At 33.1% G+C, this 10,065-nt stretch overlaps 1 protein-coding gene across 1 annotated transcript in view; it reads left to right on the top strand.

Moving 5' to 3' along the window:
• The first annotated feature begins 1,665 nt into the window (after positions 1-1,665).
• LOC109064589 (low-density lipoprotein receptor-related protein 1B-like) overlaps positions 1,666-10,065 on the top strand; it is a 252,014-nt gene continuing 243,614 nt past the window's right edge. The window contains 1 exon segment of the mRNA XM_042749544.1: positions 1,666-1,961. Coding sequence (XP_042605478.1) covers positions 1,877-1,961 — 85 coding nt within the window. The 5' untranslated portion in view covers positions 1,666-1,876.

Here is a 10,065-nt window from a genome sequence, read left to right as displayed (position 1 = left end):
GTATTAAAGTAAACAAGGTCAGTTTTAATGTAACGTTGATTTGGAATCAACCATTTTTTTACACACATCATCTCTTGGCCTACACTAAATCATTTACAGCCCAGTTTTGCAAGAACACTAGACGCTGACAAAAGCTTGTGTTGCTGTTGAAAAAAAAAAACAACAAAAAAAAAAACATAAAGACTATTTATGTGTTCATATGCATATTTGGCAATTTCTCCCACATCTTGGCAAAAACAGATGCTTCTTTAAGTGTTAAAGTAGTTCTTTTACCTGTTTGCATATGTTTAGCAGCTTCACGCATTGTCTTAATGAACCAAAAATTTCATCCAAAGACTCCCTGACTCTAGGAAAATTATGGGGCGGAAAAAACCCTGAAGCATCATAGGAAAGTCTGGAATTGTCACCAGCTTGCCTTCAAAAATCACGGCAAAGAGTTTTGCACAGTCACGACCGCTGGTTTCCTAAAATCTCCAAACATTGCCAGACTTCTTGAAACTGAAAACCAAAGTTCAGTGCGTTTCCACATCTGAAACCTCATGAATTGTAGATGATTTCGCGCAAGAACAAGACGCACGAGATCTGGATGTTTCACATGTTCCCTGGCGCCAAGGACACCTGCTTAGATTTGAGGACAAACATGGCAAAACTGCATTAAATGGTGAGTTTATTGCATCATTGCATGTCTGCTGCCGTTTGAGTGGAGCTAATGAATTCATCCACTTTTAAAAGCACCGAACTTGGCCTCCGTTTCTTTTGTCTAAGCATAATGGTGCAAGAAATCTATCTATCATTTTGTCCATCCATCCATCCATCCATCCATTTCTTTCTTTTTTTCTTTCTTTCTTTCTTTCTTTCTTTCTTTCTTTCTTTCTTTCCTCTCTCTTTCTTTCTTTTTTTTCTCTTTCTTTCTCTTTCTTTCTTTCTTTCTTTCTTTCTTTCTTTTCATCATTCTTCATGTGCTGCTATTCCTCCTCTTTGCAAGTCCATCATTTTTTTCTCCCTCTTTCTCTTCATGATTTTACTTACCCCCTTTTTCCTTCACTTATTTTTTTTTTTTTTCATTTTATTTTTTTTTTATTTGTTTTCATTTTTTATTTTTTTTTATTTATTCATTTACATCCCATTCTTTCATTTCCACACACACACACACACACACACACACACACACACACACACACACACACACACACATATAAATATATATATATTATATAGAATATATATATATATACACACACACACACACACACACACACACATCAACGTAAATGCATATACATGTTTAGTTTTATTTCCATTTCTTTATCCTTCTTTCTGTCTATCCATTTATCTGTCTGTTTTTCCCTCCCTCCTTCCATTCATGTTTTTTTCTATTCTTCATGATCTATCTATCTATCTATCTATCTATCTATCTATCTATCTATATCCATTCTCTATCCATCCGTATCTATCTATCTATCTATCTATCTATCTATCTATCTATCTATCTATCTGTCTGTCTGTCTGTCTGTCTGTCTGTCTGTCTTATCACTCACTTGAGTGTGTTCACCACATGCATCTCTCTCTCTCTCTCTCTCTCTCTCTCTCTCTCTCTCTCTCTCTCTCTCTCTCTCTCTCTCTCTCACTCCCGTCGTCCTATCACCCTTCTTTCTCTCTCTCCCTCCCATCCTACCTCGTTATCCTCAAACTGAGGCGCACGCAGTCCGCTCTCTCCGTACACTCACATACACACACACACACACCTGCGGGAGGAGCTGCGCTGCGGAGCGGAGCGCTGCGGGGCGTGAGACCGGCTTCGCTCACACTTAACTTGGGCATCATCATCATCGGCGCTGGCGGACAACGGATCTGCTCGGGACTACATCCAGCCACGATGTCCGACTTTATTTTGGCATTTCTGAGCATGTCGGGATTAATTCTGCTGGTTAAAACGCTGACAGTGGCTGGGGCTGAGCAAGGTAAGACATACCAAACTCCGCTTATTAACGTAGCCTATATTTATGATGTATTTACATGTATTGGCATATGTTCCTCTTAAAGTGTTAATAAATATTCTATTAATGTTTAGTATTAAAACTTTTGTGTATGTTGCCAAGTCTCTATCTATCTATCTATCTATCTATCTATCTATCTATCTATCTATCTATCTATCTATCTATCTATCTATCTATCTATCTATCTATCTATCTATCTCTTATTGTAGCTCTCCTTATTTATCTTTTTTTATAACTTGACTTGTAACATGAGAGAGGTCCTGGCTGACTGACTAAATCAATCACCAGTTAAGTGACTTCTTTATTAGTGGAAGTTGTACAGTAGTTGAAGAAAACCGCTTTTAACTATTTGTTAAAGTTATGTTGCTGTACCTTTCAACTTTCGACTCTTAAAAATAAAAGGTTTCTGCACCCTCTTTTAATCAAGAACCTTTTCGTTCATGCTCTTGAGGACCATGCGATTCTTTGGAGATGAAGAAAGTGCTCGCGGCTGCATTACCCAATTGATTTCTAAGTTTCAGGTTTCTGGAGATTTCCAGAAATGCTCATTTTGGATGTCTACCTTATTTAAAACACTTGATTCGCTTCATCAGATCATTAATAAAGGCTTCAAGAACTCACCTGGGTGTGTCGGATCAAGGCAACTTACAGTTTTAAGACTAGATGTTTCAATAAACTAAAGGTGAGAAAGTTCTTTGTGGAACTTAAGAGGCTGTATATCCATTTTTCAGTCACCTTTATTTGTAACAGTAGATGGTTTAACTGGGGTATGAGTGTCATTTTTCATAAAAGCATCTGCTGCTGACTCCCTGATGGCTTTTAAATGCTCTTTGTGGTAATATTTTTTTGTTGTTGTATATTATTTTGTGTGTTATTTGTTATAATGATGTGTGTGTTTGTTATTATTTTAAATCTGTTTAGGTTTAGTTTTTGAATTTTCTGTAAGTGGAAGATGAACAGTTTATTAGGTTAATGCAACCGAATGATTCCTCATTTAATGGCATCATGGATACCTAAAACTGCCCAAATGACCTTGACTAGACACTTTATGTACTCTCATTTTAATAGGATAACTTTTTTTATTATATCAATTTTAGGTCTTTTATAAATAAGTGATATTTGGAATAATTTGTGATATGGTTTTTTTTAATTTGTGAGCTTTGGATTGGTTACATAAAACAGACCACGAGGATTGGTTTGCAAATGAAAATAGATTTACAGTCTGTGTTGAAATGAAAATTTCATGTGGGATGGTGTGTTACCAAGTTTATCCAGCAGGTATTCAATAAACCGTTGACAAAATGTGGTTACCCTAAACAAATCAAGCACCGCAACAAGTGCAGCTCCCTAAGGGCTCCATTACCACAAACCGAAAACACTAATGGCCTATAGACTGAATACTTAGTGTGGTACTCTTTCAGTGTAATGTCGGCTAGATATTTCCTTTCGGGTGATATATCATTCTGTCGGATGGAAATATGTCATGTTATTAACACTAGAGCAGATTTCCACATGAATGCAAAAACCGAATGAAGTTTGCGTTCCATTTTCGATACATAATGTGATTTTGTCCTTCAAGTTTATCTTCAGCCAAACCGTTTCATTGTTTGGATGCAATTTCGCTACATGGCTGACAGGAACTAAAGTTTTATTATAAATGGAATCAGGTGGCGTTGTGGTTCAGGTGATAATTTTGGCTTCGACTTCTGTCTGCTTGATTCTGGGAACAATTTCTGGTTAAAAAAAGAGGTCTAAATTTATGTAAAGAATGAGGATTTCATGTTTATGGGTGGATGGCAATCTGGTCAACTGGGTCGGTTATGAATGCTGTTTTCCTGGGATAGGCCTTCGTTGAATGTCAATGCTGCATTACATTTCTCATATTGGTTCAAGACTTGACTCATGACTCAGCTGTGAAAGACATATTAACTTGAGAAATGTTCTTGTCTTGGTGTTTTGGCAACGTGAAACTATTTACCACAGTTCTGTCTTGGATTTATATTCCATCACTGAAGTGAAATTATCTTTATTTTTAGTAATGTTCATTATGTTTTAGGTGTTTAGCTTCATTTAAAACATTTAAAAAATGACCGCAGTTTAATGTGAAGTCGGGGGAACTGTTTTTGAGAACACATTGTTAGCACATGTGCCTTAGGGTCAGGACTGAATATTTATCATTAGGACGTAGCTTTTAATGTTTTTCAAAATAGATGATTCATGACTTTAAAGCAGCTGCAGTATTAGACAGCACTGAATGTGGTAACAAAACATTGTTTGAATGAAAAAAAGGCAATCTTTTGGTGGATTAAATGTAGCTTCAAAGGTATCTGTACTATATTCACCAAATAATGCTAAATTAATAATCTATTAATCAATAGGAAATTATATGATAAATGTATTTGTATGCATCAATATCACATATAAGAAACCGCAATATTTACATAGATAGATAGATAGATAGATAGATAGATAGATAGATAGATAGATGATTATGAAGAATAGAAAAAAAACATGAATGGAAGGAGGGAGGGAAAACAGACAGATAAATGGATAGACAGAAAGAAGGATAAAGAAATGGAAATAAAACTTAACATGTATTTGAGTGTGTGTGTGTGTGTGTGTGCTTGTGTGTGTGTGTATATATATATATATATATATATATATATATACTGTATATAATTAAGCTGTTTTCACTAAATTATATTTAATTATTTATCGATTTGGTAAAGGTATATAGAGTAAATAAGTATATAAATAAGTATATATTTATTTATATAGATCAATATAACAATATTTAATAAGAAGCTTTACTTTATCACACGCACGTATTGTATTTGTTCTCACTTTTTTTATTTTTTATTTAATAAGTAAAATACAGTATAAAATTTATATAGTTTTTTGTTTAGTTTTCACTAAATTGTATTTAATAATTAAATATTTTTGGTAAATTACATGATATATCTAATCAAAATTCCAATAATCTAATGATTATTTATTTAATAAACTATTTGATTAATCTAATGAATCAAATTTAGTACTGTTTTTGATAATGGTTTAAAAAAAAGAAAAAAAAAATTATAAAGTTAATTAAATATTATGTTAAGGTAAAATTTTGTAAAATTAATTTTCAATACTAAAATAAAATAAAATAAAATAAAAAATAATGTATAGGCAGGAAACCTGCACATATATTTCAAACATTCAATATATCGTCCATCTTTAGTGTGTGTGTTCTGTTCATGGTCATCTTAAGTAGCTGAACTTTGAGTGGTGCAGCCTGAGGGTCTCCTACAGTACTGTCAGTCAATTCAGCTGCCAACTCTTCAAGGATCCTCTTCCGCCTGTGGTCATGCACCAAGCTATGGCTGATGTTTATTTCGTCTTCTCTCTTTTTGTCCAGTTTGTTATTGTGCTTCTTGCAGAACGAAATTTAAGATCAGGTGCGAAGCAATAGATCTTTATAGTGTGATATAGAAATACATTTCCAATTCCTCAACCAGTCATGCATAATTTCACAGTATCGCTTATGCTCAGAACGGATGAACGAATGCCAGGCTCACCAGTCGACGATGCAGTCCTTGACCTCCAGTTTTAGTCTATCATTACAGTGTTATATGGCATAAAATGTACTCAGTAAGAAAAATAGCTAATTGAGAGAGAGAGAGGGAGAGAGAGCACCTTACTTGTTCAAAATGAAAGACTATGGTCAGAAAAACCTTCTGACGAAGTATCGTCTGAGTGAGCACAGTCTGTGTGTGGAGACACAAACCGACACAAACAGAACTGGAGAGAGAGAGACCTCCGACTGTGTTCTCACCGCACAGAGGGACTCATAGAGGACAAGCTGCACTTCCTCACACAGTGCAGCAAGTATAAACACATTAGAGACACTTGTCTTGCCCAAGCAGCTCCAATTGTGCCTGAATTCCAGCAAGCGAGCCACATAGACAGTATGTATCCTCCTGCCATATTAGGAGGGACAAACGCGAAACCCCCTTTTCTTTATCAATGCTCTCTGTAAATATTTACCTTGTATTTGCTATTGTTTTTTTTGTTTTGTTTTGTTTTGTTTTGTTTTTTTTTTTTTGTTTTTTTTTTGTGCGTGTGTGTTATATGTGATAAATATATATACTATATATATATATACAATATGGCCATGAATAACTTTTTTTTTTTTTTAACTATCTATGTACAATATTACAGTAACTTAACTATCTATGTACACAACTTGTTTACTGTTTATTGCTTTGCCAAAATTGTGCTGAATTGGAATTGAAAAGTCTGTTAATTTTTGTCTGTTTGTTTGTTTGAAGTAAACACTATTGAAATAAACCTTAAATTATTTTTTAAAAATAAACATTTTAAATTTATTTAATGTTTAATGCTGGAAAATGGCAAAATCAGAAGTATATTTTAAACCGCATTTACAATGTATTTGTCTGAAACTTTGGTAACAGTAGAGAAAAAAAAAGTAATAAAAATATATATATATAAATTGGAATAAATCCATAATTTATAGACATCTACATTTTATAGTAATTTAATGTATTTATATATATATAATAAATATATAGTTTTTTTTTGAATTGTTTTTTGAATTTTTTTTTTTTGTATTTTGACAAATTGAATTATTTTTTATTTATTTTTTATAATGCAGTGGAATAAATCCATGACCTAATTTAAAAACATTTAAATATTCTATTTATTTAACGTGTAATGTTAGAATATTGAAAGATCACAGATATGTTTGAAACTTTGGTAACAGGGTTGAAAAGAGATGCATATCTCCATGTAAAATGAAACTCAATATTAATAATATCAACTAATACTAAATCATTTTTAGCTTGACCTCTCAAGTTAAGCTTAAGCACCTCCTTTCACAGACTGTTTGTTGACAGAAAAAAATACTTTTGTTTTGTCCCTTTCTTGTGGAAGTTGCAATTTTTTTTTTTGAATGTTCTTGTGTTTTTGTTTTTGAGGAGAATATTTTTTTTTGGTGTGTGTGTGGTGTGTGAAAATTTTGTTTCAGTGCTAATGGACGATTGTAGTCTTGGAGATGGTTGCAGTTGTGTTTATAACCCATTAGCGAGAGTAAAAATTTCTGCCTCTATCACAGAGAGTGTCTTTGATCCTTGAGATTTATGGAGACAGACTTCAGTAAGGAGGAGTTTTAACTCGCAGCTCATGGGCATCTTCATGCATCAGAGGCTTATGTACTGCAGTAAGTTTTCACGGCGACTGCCTAATTGATATTAATGGTCGTATTTCTGGCGCCTAATTTACGTCCGTCATATTTCTGGATTCTTTAAAGCTGCTGTATTTAGAAATTTAATGGCACGTCATACAGCTTTCCGAGAAAGTCATGGCTAATTACTCTTAATCTTGAAATCCAGAGTCTATTTGGATCCATACATGTGATATTTCTTTAGAAAGAAATAAAAAATATAGGCTGTTGGCTGTCGAACAACAGATACAACCAAATACTGTAATATGTCATGCATTTTTTTAGCATGATTTACAGAAGACTAAAACCCACTAAAATGTCATTCAATGTAACAGTCTATTTTACAAAAAAGCCGCCATGCATTTTTAGAGCAAGAATTATTAGATGTCATTGAAAGACTCTATTTAATGATCAGAGTGCAGCCAGAAAATACTAATAAGTTGTAATTTTGATTCTTTACCAATCTGTGCCACTATCCTTCAAATCATAGGTTTTACCCATTTGTCAGCAAGAAGTTTTTAATCATTTAAAATATAATAAAATTTAGTATGATCACCTTTTCTTGTATTTATTTTAATAAGTACAGGTCAGAATAAGAATGTTGTTTCATTTTTACACAAATATTTGTTACTCTGAAGGACAAACGGAACATTATTTCACCCGTATTTTGACATTTTTACAAATGTTATTTAAACATTAAAGTTGACACTTGCATTTAATATAAATCAGTTTTTAAAATTTATTTTGATGCAGACACAAAAATGGAACTCCAAAATCGTGTCTTTATTGTTATTATTTATTTATTTTGGATTCATCTTGCCGAGTTTGCTGCATTGATTGTGCTTAGATGTACAATATGTGTATGTGTAATAACAATAATTTTTTTGGTAAATAATGTAAAACAAATGGTAAAAAAAAGAAGATTATCTTTGTGAGTATGAATCATAGTTTCAGATATTGTATGACATTTTTCGCTTAAAATCGTCCTGGTAATATCGTCAAATAAATAAAGAAATAAAGAAAAAATACAAATATGAGATAAAAAGCTTAAAAAAAATTGAATTAGTTTTTCTTGATATAATGAGAATTAGATTTGCATTTTAATAATAACAACAATAGGATGCAAAAATAATACAAATAATGTTGTAATATATATATATATATATATATATATTATATATATATATATATATATATATATATTATATATATATATATACAAAAAAAAAACAAAAAAAAAAAAAAAAAAAACGTAATGGTCAACATGACCTGTTTTGTGGGATATATCAAGATGTCTCTTCTAGCCATTTTATTACTCTGAAGGTTTGAGCCCTACATTGGGCGCCAGGTGACTCTGGAGTCGCAAAGTGTTGCACTGTTGCACCTGACGTATTGTACGTGTATTTGTTGTTTTCAGTGAGGCTTGTTGTTGATGACAGGGATGCAAACCAGTGTTTATTGGAGTGCATTTGTTTTTGTTGCATTCCCATGAATGCATTTCTGCCTTTGTTTGTGCCCTTTGGACATAACGCTTCTGTAGGATAAAATGTGTAGAAAGCAAAGCAGGCCAGAGACTACAAGAGCTGCAAAAAGCAGAGGACACACAGTCCTACTTCCAAACCTGCATTTACACTTGACTCCCACACTCACAAACAACTCCGACACGTTCCCTTACTCTTGATAACATTCCTTGCTTGCACTAGTCTGATAACTTTAGCTGACAAGTATGCCATAAATATCGAGTGATGCAATGAAAGCAGATGTTTGGAGGATAGACAGCGTGGTCCATAACCGTATGAAGCAGCTATAGGCTGGATGTTTCTCAAAGGCGAAAGCGCTGTGATGTGACGCTTTTAACTCGGAAAGGAACAACAGGGGGTCTTTTAAATTCAGATCAGTACCGTCACTACTTCTGCACAGACACAACTATGCACAAACACAATCAAAAGCAGCCATTAATCGGCGCAGACACTCACGGTTTTGTTGTGCACTTGGTTATGTTTTGTTCGAATGTCATCATTAACATCAAAGAATTAGTTCAGGCAAAAATTAAGATTCTGTTATTATTTATTTAATCTCACGTCATTACAAACCTGTATGTTGTTGTATTTGTCTGTAGAATCAAATTTGGGAACGTTTGAACAATGTTTGCGCTGCTCTTTTGTAGTCTGTATGAGTTTTACACAATATTTAGAAGGCAGAAGACGACATACTGTATGATAGCTTTGTTTAAGGAAACAATTGAAACTTATATTTTGTGTGTGTGTGTGTGTGCGTGCGTGTGTTCACCAGGTTTGATTCCACTGACTGAGCATAAGGGCAGATTCTTGCATCAATTATGCTTAACACAATAATATATTTTTTCTGTCAGGTTAAGGTTATTAGCAGTTTACACAAAACTAATCAACGTTTTTTTTTTTTTTCGCTATTGCTCACACAACTTTTTCAGTATTTGCATATCTTGTGCACATACAGTTTCTGTTTTCATATCAAAACTGAAGGTAATTTATAATTGACGCAAACACATTTTTTGTATCTTGTATTTTTGTATGCTTGTTTAGCTGGTTTGCAAATGAATGCTACACACAAGTTTGAATGAGTAGTCAAGAATGAGACAGTGTACAGACATTGTACAGACTGCTTTTATCATTATTTTTTAATTAATTATTAATTATTTATGTTTTGTTTTTTAAACTGAAAAACTACTAGACATTTTTCGCTATAGCTCACAAATCTTTATTGACAATCTAATGTCTTTTCCAGGGTCTGCATGTCTTATGTGCATATCTGTGGATGTTTTGACAACAAAACTGAAAGAGAAACTCATTAATTGTGATGTAATTT

Source organism: Cyprinus carpio, chromosome B22, assembly GCF_018340385.1.
Source record: "Cyprinus carpio isolate SPL01 chromosome B22, ASM1834038v1, whole genome shotgun sequence".
In the NCBI taxonomy this organism is placed as follows: Eukaryota; Metazoa; Chordata; class Actinopteri; order Cypriniformes; family Cyprinidae; genus Cyprinus; species Cyprinus carpio.
This window is presented reverse-complemented; position numbering and strand designations above follow the sequence as displayed.